General features: G+C 47.3%; 1 protein-coding gene across 1 annotated transcript in view; it reads right to left on the bottom strand.

Annotated features, from left to right (window-relative positions):
- LOC143284768 (metabotropic glutamate receptor 3-like) overlaps window positions 1-15,860 on the bottom strand; it is a 269,000-nt gene that overhangs the window by 170,385 nt on the left and 82,755 nt on the right. Inside the window, exons 4-5 of the mRNA XM_076591738.1 lie at window positions 6,448-8,432; window positions 2,266-5,116 (exon numbers count right to left, since the gene is read on the bottom strand). Of these exons, the coding sequence (XP_076447853.1) occupies window positions 2,266-3,694 (1,429 nt within the window). The 5' untranslated portion in view covers window positions 3,695-5,116; window positions 6,448-8,432. The remainder of the gene's footprint in view (window positions 1-2,265; window positions 5,117-6,447; window positions 8,433-15,860) is intronic.

The raw sequence follows: 15,860 nt of genomic DNA, 5'->3' as shown, positions 1-15,860 counted from the left end.
TGAGCGTTCACTTGGGGATAGGGATGTGGGGTGGTGGGGGCGGGGCAACTGGGGGTCTGGGGTGGGGGGTGGTGGGGGCGGGGCAACTGGGGGTCTGGGGTGGGGGGTTGCCCCTTGACTGACAACAACGCCACCCAGTGACCGGGACAGTGAAACAACTCGCTTCGTTTGTGATGGACTGGAGGTTAAAGACACGTCCCAATCTCTGCCTCCCAGAATGCAATTTAGAGGTTTGTTGCCGTCATTGTGAGTGTATAGAAAAAGAAAAGAAGGGAAAAGAAAGAATGGAAGACTGAGAGGAAAAAGTAAAAAGGGGGAAGAAGAATGCTGGGGAGGAAGAGAGAATCGAACACAAACAAGTCACAACGTACAGGACTGAGCGAGAGGGGGGCCAGAGCAGTATTACTACATCACGTTGTAGGCCGCTTTAACTTTCAAACAATGCCTGTGCCTTCATGTGTAAGTGTATGTGCGCAAGTGCATATGCGTAGAACGATGTGTAGAGTTCAACTGCGTGTTTGTGTTCATTTTCAATACCTGCGACACAAGCGTAAGATTGCGAAACTGATGATCTGCAATAGTTCTGTGGTCTGTTGCCTGTCAGTCTGATAATCAGTTAACCGCTGTATAATAATAATAATAATAATTATTATTATTATTATCATTATATATAACCATACTAATAATTATTATATAGTTATGATAATCATATATATATGTGTGTAGATAGATAGATAGACAGATAGATAGATAGATTAAAATCGATTGAACTAAATCCAGAGAAAACAGATTGCTGACATGTTAACAAAGGACCACAAGCCCGACATGGTGTTTCATGAATCAGAATGCATGCAGAAAGTTGTAGAATTAGATCTCTTGGCATAATGAAAGTATGAGAAAAAGACGAATGAAGACAGGAAAGAAGAAAGAGGCAAAAACAACAACAACAACAAAACAGAGAACATCAGAGAGATGCCAACAGACAGGACGCAAAAAACCAACAACAGAGAATATCAGAGATGCCAACAGACAGGACGCAAAAAACCAACAACAGAGAATATCAGAGATGCCAACAGACAGGACGCAAAAAACCAACAACAGAGAATATCAGAGATGCCAACAGACAGGACGCAAAAAACCAACAACAGAGAATATCAGAGATGCCGACAGACAGGACGCAAAAAACCAACAACAGAGAATATCAGAGATGCCGACAGACAGGACGCATGAAAACAGAGAATATCAGAGATGCCAACAGACAGGACGCAAGAAAACAGAGAATATCAGAGATGCCAACAGACAGGACGCAAGAAAACAGAGAATATCAGAGATGCCAACAGACAGGACGCAAGAAAACAGAGAATATCAGAGATGCCGACAGACAGGACGCATGAAAACAGAGAATATCACAGATGCCAACAGACAGGACGCATGAAAACAGAGAATATCACAGAGATGCCGACAGACGGGACGCATGAAAACAGAGAATATCAGAGAGATGCCGACAGACAGGACGCATGAAAACAGAGAATATCAGAGATGCCAACAGACAGGACGCAAGAAAACAGAGAATATCACAGATGCCAACAGACAGGACGCATGAAAACAGAGAATATCACAGATGCCAACAGACAGGACGCATGAAAACAGAGAATATCACAGAGATGCCGACAGACGGGACGCATGAAAACAGAGAATATCAGAGAGATGCCAACAGACATGACGCATGAAAACAGAGAATATCAGAGATGCCAACAGACATGACGCATGAAAACAGAGAATATCACAGATGCCGACAGACAGGACGCATGAAAACAGAGAATATCAGAGATGCCAACAGACAGGACGCATGAAAACAGAGAATATCAGAGAGATGCCGACAGACAGGACGCATGAAAACAGAGAATATCAGAGAGATGCCGACAGACAGGACGCATGAAAACAGAGAATATCAGAGAGATGCCGACAGACAGGACGCATGAAAACGCAGTAAGGAAGAAAGAGTGGGATAGGGAGGGCAGTGGTGATGGTGAAAAGAGTCAGGCTGGAAAGGGACGGACAAGCACACTGACGAAGTAACCAACAAGGCAGTCACAAAGATTCTCTCTCTCTTTACTTATCTGAAACTCTCTCTCTCTCTCTCTCCCCCTCTCACCCACTCCTCTCTACCTCCCTACACTGCCTCTCTCGCCATCACTCTACTCCCCCACCTCCGCCCCCCCCCACCCCAACCCAACCCATCCAACAGGCCGCGGTGTGACTCACCATGAAAGGAGACGTTGAGCAGGTAGTCCTTGAGCAGCTTCTCGCCGTCGATGGTTTTGAGGTCGTCACAGACCCCCCAGGCGCGGGGCCCACACAGGTGCTCCTGCATGCGGTGCAGGGCGATGGCCAGGGCGTACACGGCGTCGTAGATGAACTGCACCTTGCTCTCCTGGTTCTCCAACTTGCGGTTGATGCGCTCGTTGCCCGAGCACTGCCGGACACCGTCCGAGGACTTGAACCAGCGGCACTTGTGCACCTCCTCCCAGTACTCCTTGTACCACGGGTTGCGCAGGTTGGAGCGGGGGTTGAGGTCCAGGAAGTAGTTCTCGAACTTTTCTATGGCAATGGACTGCAGTTCTAACGTGATGGCTCCCTGCGCCACTAGCTGGTTGTTCTGCACGGGGGCCGCCCTGTTGCCCCAGGCGTCGCTGGCCACGAAGATGAACCTGTTGGAGGAGTTCCTTCGGGTGGCGGCGTCCAGCAGCCCCACGGCGTCCTCGGTCCGCACGAAGACGATGACCACGCGGGCCTCCTCCTTGGTCAGGATCTCCGTGATGGCCTTGTCGTACTCCAGGCTCGTCGCCTTCTCCGGGATCTCCACCGACGCCGCGATGCAGATGTTCTTGGCGCGCGCCTCCTGCTTGAAGTAGTCCATGCCCGACTTGCCGTACTCGCCCTCGGATTGCACGGTGGACACGTAGGTCCAGTTGAAGGCCGACACGATGTCCACCAGCGCCTTGGCCTGCAGTACGTCCGGGGGCACGGTCCGCACGAAGTAGTCGTAGCGAGTCTTGTCGCTCAGCGAGGCGCTGGTGGAGGCGTAGGAGATCTGCGGCAGCTTGAAGAGGCGGAGGAGGTTGGCCACCTGGATGGACACGGAGCTGTAGGAGCCCCCGATGACCCCCGCCACGGGCTTGCCCTTGATCCGGGGCGTGGCCTGGGACTCGTCGTTGCAGATGAACTCGGTGGAGTCCAGCGTGGTGAAGGAGCCCCGAATGAACTCCAGCGACTGCTCCAGGGCGTGCGTGGCCATGCCGCACGTGTCGAAGATGTTAGCGCCCAGCTTGATGCCGGGCAGCAAGGTTCTGTTCCGGTTGATCTCGTCGATGGTGAAGAGCATGGCCTCCAGCCGCTCGATGCCCCGGTCATGCTGCAGGCCGCTGCAGTACTCCCCGGACGACTTGCCTGTGGTGTGGTGCACGGGGAACAACCCGCCCAGGATCACATCCCCTTCGATGAACGCCTTGACCACCACCTTGGTGGAGTTACCGGACTTGTCCGTCTTCTCCACGTTGATGCCACTGCCCCTCAGCCCTGACCGGAAGGCCGTGTCCGCCGACTGGGGCAAGGTCACGGACACCACAAAGGCCAAGGTCATCAGCAGTCCTCGGTAACGCCTGACCAGCATCCCTGCTCTTCCTCTGCCCATGGTGAGTGTGTATGTCTTCTGTCAGAAGTGGTTACACTGTGTTATCTAAAAACAGTGTTTGGGGGATTAACACATGTCTGCTTCAGCTATGGGCTGTACACTGTATAGGTTAATGGTCGCTGGTATTTTTGTTTCAGCTGTCGACTGAATATTGAATAGGTCGACAGACGGTGGTTTTTATGTCGTGTGCTTGTCGTTGTGTTTATGGGTGAGACCTCTGACCAAAAAATACTTTGCAGTCATACAATAACTACCCTGCATGTATTTTCTTGGTTCTGGCGATATTTTGGGACTGTTATTTTAATGAAAAAATGTTCGACTGAGTACTGACGACGCTGCAATAATTATCATAGCAAACAAGTAAAACATGTTCTGCGTGTCGGACAATATCACTGCCATCAACTCGTAGCCTCTTGTGTGGGGTTTGCCATCACTTTTTTCCCTAGTTTTGCAAAGATGCCTGAGTAACACTATCTCAGAATCCAGCGAGTTCAAGTTGTGTTCAGCTCAACTCATAATTACTGTGTCTGTCCAGCCAAACATGAGTGTGAAGGAGTCCATGGTTCTGCTGACTTTTCTGCGTGCTCTTTTCCTGGTGTTCTACAGTACACGTCGTCAATGCAGTCAGCCACACACACACAACCTCTGGATCAAATCCCAAAACTTTCCGACATCGCGTCTTACAGTTGTCTTCAACAAGTACAGTGACAAACTCCTGTGCAACACGATCACTTCCCCAGGTCTTCACACAAACGTCTTCATGCACGTGCACGTTCAGGAAAGCTTCCAAGCTGTACTGCGTTGCGTCATGTCGTTGTCCAGTTCACGTCCTCCATTCACCCCTCTCACGGCAATGGCCAGCTTTTGACTCCACACCCCCACAATCTTCAACTTCCGAAGTAGGTCAGCACCGATTTGAGAGTCCCAACAAACCTCAGCCCATGGGCAAATCATGAGACCAAAACGTTGCCATGGCGACGGCAGCAGCCTGGGGGGCAAAGGGCAAATATGGCATCTCGGCTCCTGCCCCGACCTGATCACCCGTTTGGCGCACTCAGCACTCCGCCAAATCAACACTTTCCTCCGCAATGAACGTCGCCCACATCTTCTGATTAGACCTTTCTCCGGCATCACAAGCTTTCCCCTCAACACTCACTTCCCCCACCATCCACCACACCAAACCCAGCGTCTTTTTTGTCACACATTTTCAGTCCCGGGGATCGGCGCAAGCAGCACTCTCTCTCCCCTCGCTCTGTCCCACTTTCTATTGGGGGGTGCGTGGAAAGACCGGGGCATTTCCAGATTGGGGTGCGGGTGTGGGAGAGATTTCCTCCACCACCCACTTGTGGCGATGCCTGTGGCCACTCTCCAATTAGCGCACTCCCCTTCCTTCTTCTCCTTCTTCTGCTTCGAGACCCGGCACTGCAACAAAATGAGTCTGGCCAATATAGACTGCTGAGGACTGTATGGAGCAGCGAGAAAGAAGAGAAAGAGGGGGTGGTGGGGGTGGAGAAAGAAAAAGAACGAGAAAGAAAAAGAGAGAGAAAGGGAGAGAGAGAGACTGGAGACAGAGACAGAGAGGGAGAATACAGTAATATGTATGTATGTGTACTTACCTCACCCTCGCTATATACATAAGTATATGGGGTAAAGTGATATGAGAAATGATGTGAATAAAAAGTTGAGAGAAAGTGAGAGACAGACAGACAGAGAGGGACAGACAGACAGACAGACAGACTGACAGAGAAACAAAGGGACAGGCAGACATACAGAGGCAGAGACAGAGAGAGAGGTATGTATCGAGAGAGAGAGGGGGGGAGAGAGAGATAGAGATAGCGAGAGAAAGAGAGATAGGGAGAGAGATTAGAGAGAGACAGATAGAGGGAGAGGGAGAAAGCGAGAGAAAGAGAGAGAGGGTGAGAGAGAGACAACATAACATAATTTTATTCAGTAAGGCCAAAGCCCCATTTGAAGGGGTGTGAACATGAATCACATTTTGAAAAGCATAATATGCATGACACAATATCCCACATAAAAAAAACATACAACACAACAGCAAATAAGATACAACAGCATCCACTAAACCACATGTCTAGCTAAGAGAGAGAGAGATGCGGATGCGGAGAGAGAGCAGAGATGGAAAGAGAGAGTGTTGGAAATCTATTGTCGCAAGAGTGGTGGAGAGAGTGGAAAGAGGACGGAATGATAGGTAGGAAAGACAGAGACTGACAGATTCAGGCTGAGAGGGAAACAGAGACAGAGAAAGAGACAGACATGGGCAGACTGGGAGAGACGGGCAGAGAGTGTAATGGACACATTGAAATGAAAGGAAACGAACCGAATTTTTATTACACCAGGGTCGTGGGATAAAAATTGTGTAAAAAAAAAAAAAAAAAAAATCCAGCCATCAGGGGCAACACACACACACACACACACACATGCACACATATCATCATTATCATCATCATCATCACCACCACCAGCAGGACCACCACCACGACCACATATACATTCAAAAGAGAAATATCAGGGTATAAATGATTGAGAAAGAGAGAGAGCGAGATGCGGAGAGAGACAGAGACAGAGAGGTGGACAGATTGAGACATGCGGACAGATGCACAGAGAGAGAGAGAGAGAGAGAGTACGAAGATTTAAAAACATAAACAAACAAAAACGAAAAGGGTTAGAAGTGCAAAATAGCACATGAAAGAAAAACAAACAGAAAAAGAAGACCAAATAAAACACGTGCTTACAGTGCTGCTCACAGAAGGCGACAGTTGTTCCCCGACACACGTGAACACGTTAATCTCTCCACCATCACGGCAAGCCAACTTCCAGGCCACACACCTCTTTTTAAAGCGAGCAAACACACCACCTTCAACGTTTCGTCTGCTCCTCCCCCAAAAAAACTGTATCCAGAGTCACAGAATCAGCTCACCCAGTTCCGCTCATTTCGTCACTTCACTGCTTTTTTCCTTCTATTTTCAGAGAAGGGGAAGAAGTTGGGTTTTTTTTGTTTTTTTGTTGTTGTTTTTTTAAATAAACAAGAAAAAAGATCAGTTCTCTTTGCTGTTTTCGTCCAGAATGAAGATCACAACCAAGAAAGCATTGATGAATTATCTGCCTTCCACTTCCCAGACGGAAATGAATTGAGAGGAAGGAGAAAGGAAAAAAAAAAACACTATTGGGGAAAATAAATATATGAAATCTAAAACAACAACAAAAAACACCAAAGAAACAAATTCTAAAAGCCGAGCTTGAAAGCGTCACTTCACAAGCTGCTTCCTTTTCACTGCACGGCTCCCGTTATTTTCCGCTTCAATAATTGAGTAACCTCGACCGCCCGCGTGACATTTTCATCCCCATCACTAGCTGCCGATGGATGGCACGTGCGGCGCGCCTCTTGCCTGACGGAGGTCGGGACACGTTTGGATGGGCGTTCCGCCTGCCTGCCTTGCTGTTGGGGGCAGGGGGGAGTGAGGGGGCGTTAGGGGTGTGTGTGTGTGAGGGGTATGGGGGAGAGGGGAGGAGGTAAGGAAAGGTGTTGGGTCAAGTCTCAGACAAGTCAGCTGTCAGTTAATACCGAGTGAAATCTGAACCTGTACGTTATTTACCTGATCGATTCTTGAAATGGTGTTCGATATGAGTCGACGTAAAGTCTTTGAGTGCAGTGGTTACCAGGAAAGATGAGCAGTATGGTTCTGTCTGTAACACATTTCACGATGAAGCGACGTGTGGGTACAGCTCGTGTTCTGGTCATTGAATGAACCGGGCATTGTAAGGTGTATTCTTGGTTACCAAGACCGATGAAATACGTGTCCAAAAAAAACCCCTTACCAAACAACAAACGGGATCTTTTAATCAAGATGAAAGACACACGCACAACTCTTTTGAAAGATCAAACGAGCCTGTTCCTGGGTGGAAATGAAAACGGCACAGCAACTCCCTAATCAGTGCACGTGGGTCTGTTCATCAAGCAAGATGAAAGAGAAAATCGATGAGAATTTCTATTCATCTGCAGATTCCCCGAGTCCTCTCTCTGTCACTGTCAGAATACTTCAGCATTTCTAACGACGGCACGGCTGTTGTTGCTGCTGCTGGCAAACCAGCTTTAGTCCGGATCGCTTGCAGCCGAGGGGAGGGGAGGGGGGGGGGTTCCTACGTTCCAAGCATTGTGATACTAATTCCTCATTTTTCTTTTTTTTTCTGATATTGATTTCTTTCGTTCTCTTACAGCCTCTTCACTGCACCAGGTAACGAACTTAATACCTGCCCGTGATCTATTTCACGTTGTCATCTCTTTGCTCCTCATGCAAATACGTTACAGGAGCGGTGGGAGTATTGTAACATTACTGGAAATCGGAGATTCACTGTCAAACAAGTTCAACACAATTTATTTTTCTTATATCTGTAATGGATATGTAAGCCTCATTGCCTTCAGATGATACGTTATGACGCAGGATCAATACTGCCCAAAAACATCTGCACTGTCACAACCTTTCATTTTATTCCATGACCACTGTCGTCGGAATCGGTCCGCGAACGGAAATTAGACAACCAATGACGCGTCCTATGACGTCATGTGAACAATCGTGACGTGTTGTGACGTGGAGATGCAGTCGACGACCAAGGACGTAACGAACGTGAAGCGTAAGTCTCGCTCTGTGTCCAATGTGTGAAGGGTATGCACGTGGTCTGAGGTCCAGTGTCACAAGCTAGTGGTCAGGTTGGAGCGCACCTGTAACAGAACAACCACCCATGTGTCAAGAGTGGGCAGCGTATCAGCTTTATCTGTTATCCATTCGTGTCCTTTTAACTAGTTTTACCCCACGTTTCCTACACAGACAGACAGAAACACACACACACACACACACACACACACACACACACACACACTCATGCACGCACACACGCACACACTCGCACATACATTGTATGTGTATGTGCATGCTGCGTGCGTGCGCGCGCGTGTGTGTGTGTGTGTTTGTGTGTGTGCGTGTGTGTGTGTGTGCGTGTGTGTGTGTGTGTGTGTGTGTGTGTGTGTGTGTGTGTGTTTATCCTCTCGCGCATCAACATCGATTTCCTCCCTTTAGTCATGACCCTTTCCTCTCTCACAATACACAAGCTCCTTATGGCAAGAAGTGAATGGTGGAAAGCAGTTTTGTCAGTCGGGCTTACTGCAGGGAATGGATGAGTCTGCAGGAATTGATTTCTTAATCCTTCTGGAGCCTGTCTCAGGGGAAGATTAGGTTCTCCCACGTGATGTTAAGCGTTAAGGGGGTGGCATTAACTTGGCCTTTCACCGGCTGGACACTCGTCATGCATCGCGGCACGGGGAAGCGACACGTATTCCACGTGCAAGAGGGAAGAGAGTGGACGGAGGTAGGGGACGGGGGTGGGGGTGTCAGGAGGTGGGTGTGGGTGTAAGGTTTCTCTTGTACAATCACTTTCATCCTGTTGGGGTCCTTTTCACACGTCGAGATTGATGCTTGTATAAATCAATTGCACTTCATTTTGCACCCATTTACACTTCCTCATCCCCCCCCTCCCTTTCCCTCTGTCCGTCTGTGTGCTCTTATACAGGATTCGGATGCACGGTTGTTGTCATGGTAAAAGCACTTTCCCCTGTGACATTGTCTTTATGTAAAATAAGATCACATCATTTCGCTTGTAGCAAAGCTGACCCCAAAATGACCACGATCGAGCCAGTCTTACAATGACGGGAAAGAACAGTGAAAGTGTGTTGCACATGAAGTGGAAAATGATAACACGCTTGACATTAAAACTGCAATCGGCGCGTCTTCTCCCGGCGAGAGAGGTATGACTCGTGTTCAGCCGGTGAAGGGCCAAGTCAATCCCACCCCCTTAACACTCAACACCAGCGGGTGTGGTGGGGGATGGAGGGGTGGGGGACCTAATCTTTCCCAGAGACAGGCTCCAGAAGGATTAAGAAATCAATTCCTGCAGACTCATCCACTTCCTTGGGGAAACCCGACAGACAATGCTGCTTTCATTCATTCACTTCCTGCCGAAAGGTGCTTGTATGCTCAGAGAGAAGAATGGGCCTTAATATAAAATGGAAAATCATCGTTGGCATGAGAGAGGGTAGAGCAGGAGCGTGCACACACAGACACACACACACACACACACACACGACAGTAGGTAAAGAGAGAGAGACAGAGACAGAGACAGAGAGAGAGCATTGAAACGAACTGACGAAATGTTTTACTATCAAGCTGTCTGGTCCATTCTCCAATGCGATAGAATGAACAGTAGCATGCGAGATGTTACAGATATGGTAACCATGACACTGCTGTTTTATGTTTTTAATGCACAATCTCAATGAACGGTTTCAACTGTTAACATGTGAACTGTGACTGACAGATGACACAGTCGGCATGGCGAGGCAAAGCAACAGCCACATCACCCCAACACTGCATCAGACCATGAAGTGCTCGAAGCTCTCGTTCTGCATGTGCTTGGTGTCAGTGTGCTGAATGATGTGGACCTTTCCAAGTTTTCGAGGATCAGACAACACTTTACACAATATTCAGTTTCGCCTTGTTTTTCGGACCAGAATGCCTATGTACAGTCTTCATCACTTGAGCTATCCTTAAACCATCCGATTCACTTAATAATACATTTGCATTGTTATGTAAAACCAACTTTCCCAAAGCTGTACTTCTGTGGTTGTCGCTCAGTCGCCTTTGCACTGATCTGTCAGTTGATGTGGACACGAATAATTTTTACCGTGCAATTATCGAACCCAGCCACCGTAATCTACTGTCGGTGATTGACCCACTGTCTATGTCACGTTCGTGAATAAGAGCGAGCGAACAAACAAAAAAGAGAGACAAACAGACAGACAGACAGAGAGAGAGAGTTCTGTATGAATGTGTATCAGTGAACGCGTGACCAATCTATCCATCGTCTGGTCCACGGGAAATGGAGGTAAACCAGATTTCATCAGCGCTTTCCTTTCCAGGACCATTTCCAGTCCCAGCCATAAAACCCGGGAGTGCGTCAGCACCAATGTCAAAACAACGTCACAGTGAAAATGACGGAACTGAAATGACCACGACCATGCAGGTTTTGCCAAGAAGCAGCAATAAAAAGGACAGGGTGGAGAGGAGGGAGGTGGGGGGTGGGGGTGAGACTGTTGAACTGTTGACATAAAGCGGAAGTGATTACAGGGCTCAATCTGGAACTACAGTAGGAAATGGGACAAAATGATTACTTTAAAAAGTCCATCCGCCTTCCTTTCTATTAAATCTCCTACCTGCAGCTAAAGTGCGAATCACCGTCTCCGAAAGGTGAAAGTCTACGTTAGCCCTACCCCTCCTACCCTGCCCCCGCCCCTCCCCCCCTCACCTACATCCCATCCCCCCATCCCCTAACACTCAATACCGCAAGGGCAAACCTGATCTTCCACAGAGACAGGCTCCCGAGGGATTAAGAAATCAATTCCTGCAGACTCATCCACTTCCTAGGGGAACCCCAACAGACAAAACCGCTTTTCTCCATTCACTTCTTGCCAGGAGGGGGCTTGTATGCACCATGAGAAGAAAGGGTCGTGAATAAGCGAGGAAAATCAATTCCGATGTCAAAGAGGACAAGCATGCGCGCGTGCGCGCGCGCACCGACAGAAATGGAGGAGAAGAGAAAGAGAGGGATAGATGGGTGAGCATACTTTGTGCACAGTGTTGTTTGCAGACAGAGAGACAGAGAAACAGACACGACTTATCTATCTATCTATCGATCTATCTGTGTGTGTGTGTGTGTGTGTGTGTGTGTGTGTGCATAATCATCTTGTCATAGTTTACATTTGGTATATATTCGAAACGAACACCTAAAATACTGTTACAAAAATGCACAGAGTTCTGATGTTATTCGCATTGTGTGAATAATCGATTGAAGACAAAGTTCATTTTGTTTTCAAATATCCCTTTTATGTGACATTCGTGTAAAATGTATCCCAAATATACATTTCAATGTTTATTTTGATTTAGTTTGCTGATAAACATACACGTGTGATGGTAATAAATTTATAACAAGCTTTTCAGAGATATAGTAGTGTCATAATCAACTGGTAAAGTAATGTTAACATTATCAAATGTTGTGACTGTCCCTTGTTCCTATGTCGCCTTATCAATGAATAAATCATCTGAGAGAGAGAGAGGGAGAGGGAGGGAAGGAGGGAGATAGTTGTCTCGTTCCGTCTAGTAGGCTACCTAAATTAATAAGAATTTACTAAAAGTGGAAATCGCTGCAATATATATATATATATATATATATATATATATATATATAATATTACTCTACCTGGTTTGCAGAATCTGAAAATCAACCCTAGGACGCACATGTCTCTGTCCTAATAGCTGAAAACTAGGTCACATTCCGCAATACCTTGTCCAAATGACCTACTTTATAAATCTCAGAGAGAGAGACAGACAAAGACAGAGAGACAGAGAGAGAGAGAGAGAGAGAGAGATGTAATTGTTCATGTGCGTGAGAGTGAGAGAGAGAGACGGAGAAAGAAAAGAAAGAAAGATATATCTGTCATTGCGTGTGTGTGTGTGTGTGTGTGTGTGTGTGTGTGAGGTCATATGGTCATATTCAATACCAGTAATAATACTAATGTGAAGCGACGAGGCGTGAGGATCCATCTATTTACCGTCAGCTTCAAGAGGAAACGGGAAGCAGACTATGGCCACGCTCCCCACACCCTCGCTTTCCTTTCCAAACACCCAGTTCCCGCCTCTGCCACAATAGGCCTACCCACCAGAAACATCACCACTGATGACGCTATACAACGTCAGATAAAACAAAATGACGTAATCGAAATTACAACATCGTCCAGCCTTAGTCAGGCACAGACATGGACGTAAGAACGGGTGGGGAAACGAAGCCCGAGAGAGTGCAAATCTGGGACTCGAACTACATGAGCGAATTAGAGAAAAAGTGATTGACCGCCTCCCCCCCACCCCACCACCACCCCCACCTCCCTATCCACTTCCTTACCCAATCTCCTACTTGCAGCTAAAGGGGGTGTGTCGTCGTCGTCTGCAAAGAAGTGACGTATGACTCGTGTTCAGACGGGCAAAGTTAATCCCATTGACGCTCATTACCGCACAGGCAACTCATCTCCAGAAGGATTAAGGAATCAGTTCCTGCAGACTCCCCCACTACCTTAGGGAACCTGACAGACAAAAACTGCTTTTCATCCATCCATTTCTTGGCGAAAGAAGCTTGCATGCACCGCGTGAGAGAAGAGAGGGTCTTAAAATGGGTAAGGGGCGAGGGAGGGTGGGAGAGGGAATCAATGTCTATTTAATAAAGGATTATATGCATACGCACATTCTGACACACACACACACACACACACACACACACACACACACACCGCACGCGTTGAGAGAAGCATAAGCTCTGGTGGACAGTTCCAGTTTCAATTTCTCATGAAGGCGTCACTGCGTTCGGACAAATCCATATACGCTACACCACATCTGCCATTCAGATGCCTGACCATCAGCATAACCCAAAGCGCTTAGTCAGGTCTCAGGGGGGAAATAAAGTAAAATAAAATGAAAGCAAATCTGATAAAACATGGACAGAAAGACAAAAATAGAAGACTGAATCAAAGGGAAAAAAGGGTCACAGAAAAGGAGATAAGAAAAAAAAAGAGAGACAGAGAGAGACACACACACACAGAGAGAGAGAGAGAGAGAGAGAGAGAGAGAGAGAGAGAGACGTGCTTGATGCTTTGACGCTTTGACACTTTAATGTCATGAGGTCCTTATGACATGGGTGAATGTGTCAAATTGCTTTCATTGCATAACAAACCATTATAATAAACGAATGAAATGGTTAAAGCAAATAATGAAACAATACAAATTCCCTTCTTTGAAAAAAAAAAAGATAGCAACCAACAGGCTACCCAGCACATAATGGGGAGGATGTGCAGGCCTGCTTTCGTGCAAGACTTTTCGTCGCTCGCAGAGTGACAGGTACGTCATATGACGACACGAGCAGTCCACCACCGTAACTGGCTTCTCTGAGTTTGCACTGCTTTTAGACAGAGAGACACAGAATACAAGATAGCACGAGACAAGAGGTTTCCTGAACGGGGCCCTGTCATCTGCTCATGTCAAAGGGAACAGTGGGGTGGCGGTGGTGATCATACAAACAAACGAACAAACAAAAAAAGCTTTCGTTGACATTACATATCATCATATCACGTCATATCATCACGTAGTAGAGTACATTATCTGTTTTTGTAGAGAGAAAACAACAAGAGACAGACAGGCAGGCAGGGCAGAAAGAGAGAGACAGTGACATGAAAGAGACAGAGAGAAAAAGAGACAGGGTTTGTGCACGTGTGTGCCATGAATCGTTTTTGGTCATATTCAGTGCTGTTAAAAACATCAAACAGGACGGAGCGTGAGGTCCCATCTATCCATCTTTCCACGGGAAATGGAGAAAGCAGGGCCACATTCAACACATTAGACCCATGAGTGCGTGAGCCCCAGTGACGTCAAAGCAACGTCACACACACACACACACACACACAAACACACACAATTACGGAACTGAAAAAGACTATAAGTGTCAGTGAGTACAAACAGAAATAAAACTTGAGTGAAAGTAGTAAGAAAATGGCGCAAAAGTGATCACAAAACAAAATGCAGAATTACACGCATGGAAATGGAATCAGCGTGATTGGAAAAAGAACCCCAGCATCCCTTCCAACAACTCCCTCCGTTTCCATCGGGTCGTCTCCCCTGCAGTGACGTGCGACTCGTGTTCAGCCGGTGAAGCACCGAATTAATCTCCCCGCCACCCACCCCCTTAACACTCAACACCACGGGGGCAAACCTAATCTTCTCCGGAGACAGGTTCCACAAGGATTAAGAAATCAATTCCTGCAGACTCATCCATTCCCTGCGGGGAAGCCCGACAGACAAAACCGGCTTTCCACCATTCACTTTTTTGCGAAAGGAGTTTATGTGCATTATAAGAGAGGAAAGGGGTTTAATCAGAGGGTGTGGGGCAAGGGAGGTAGATAAATCAATGTTAGTTTAAGAGATGCTCGTACACACACAGACACACAAACACACATATGCGTACACACGCACGCATGCACACACACACACACACAGAGGCAAAGACAGGAAGAAAAATTAGTTAAACAGAGAGAAAGAGAGAAGGGGAGGGAGGATGGGAATGAGAGAAATGGGGAGGGGCTGGGGACTCTGATCTGGTTGTACGTGTGTGAAAGTGTGTTTGTATAAGCGTGCACGGCCATCCCTCCAGATTACAGTCAATACCAGTAATAATACTAATGTGTAGCGACGAGGCGTGAGGATCCATCTATTTACCGTCAGCTTCAAGAGGAAACGGGAAGCAGACGATGGCCACGCTCCCCACACCCTCGCTTTCTTTTCCAAACACCCATTTCCCGCCTCCGCCACAATACCCATGAGTACGTCAGCACAAAAATGACGTCAAATAAAGTCATCGAAAACAAAAAAAAAAAAATGACGCAATCGCCATGAACTACATCATCCCTGGAGCAACGAGGAGAGAAAGCAATGGAAAGCAAGTGAAAGTGGTCAGAAAATAAAATGAAAGTGATTACAAAACAAAATGCAGAACTGCCGCCGGGAAGGTGGATAAAAGTGTTCGGAAATGAGAACCCCTTCCTTCCGCCGAAGCCCCACCCACACCCGATCCTCTTTATCATCTAGAGTGGCTGTCGTCTCTCATGGAGTGACGTGTAACTCGTGTTCAGCCGGTGAAGGACCAAATTAATCCCTCCCCCTTAACAGACGATACCACGGGGGCAAACTTAATCTTCCCCTGAGACAGGCTCCAGAAGGATTAAGAAATCAATTCCTGCAGACTCATCCATTCCCTGCGGGAAGCCTGACAGACAAAACGGCTTTCCTCCATTCACTTCTTGCCGTAAGGAGCTTGTGCGCACCTTGAGACAGATAGGGTCATGAATAAAAGGAGGAAATCAATGTTGATTCGACAGAGTATAACACACACACACACACACACACACACACACACACACAGATAGAGATAGATAGTGGGAGAGAGAGAGAGAGAAAGAGAGAGAGACAGGCATGTGTATGGGCGGAGGAGGAAGTCTGTTTAACTT

The sequence above is a fragment of the Babylonia areolata genome, chromosome 8 (assembly GCF_041734735.1).
Source record: "Babylonia areolata isolate BAREFJ2019XMU chromosome 8, ASM4173473v1, whole genome shotgun sequence".
In the NCBI taxonomy this organism is placed as follows: Eukaryota; Metazoa; Mollusca; class Gastropoda; order Neogastropoda; family Buccinidae; genus Babylonia; species Babylonia areolata.
The sequence above is the reverse complement of the archived record's forward strand: the minus strand, read 5'-3'. Positions and strand labels throughout refer to the sequence as shown.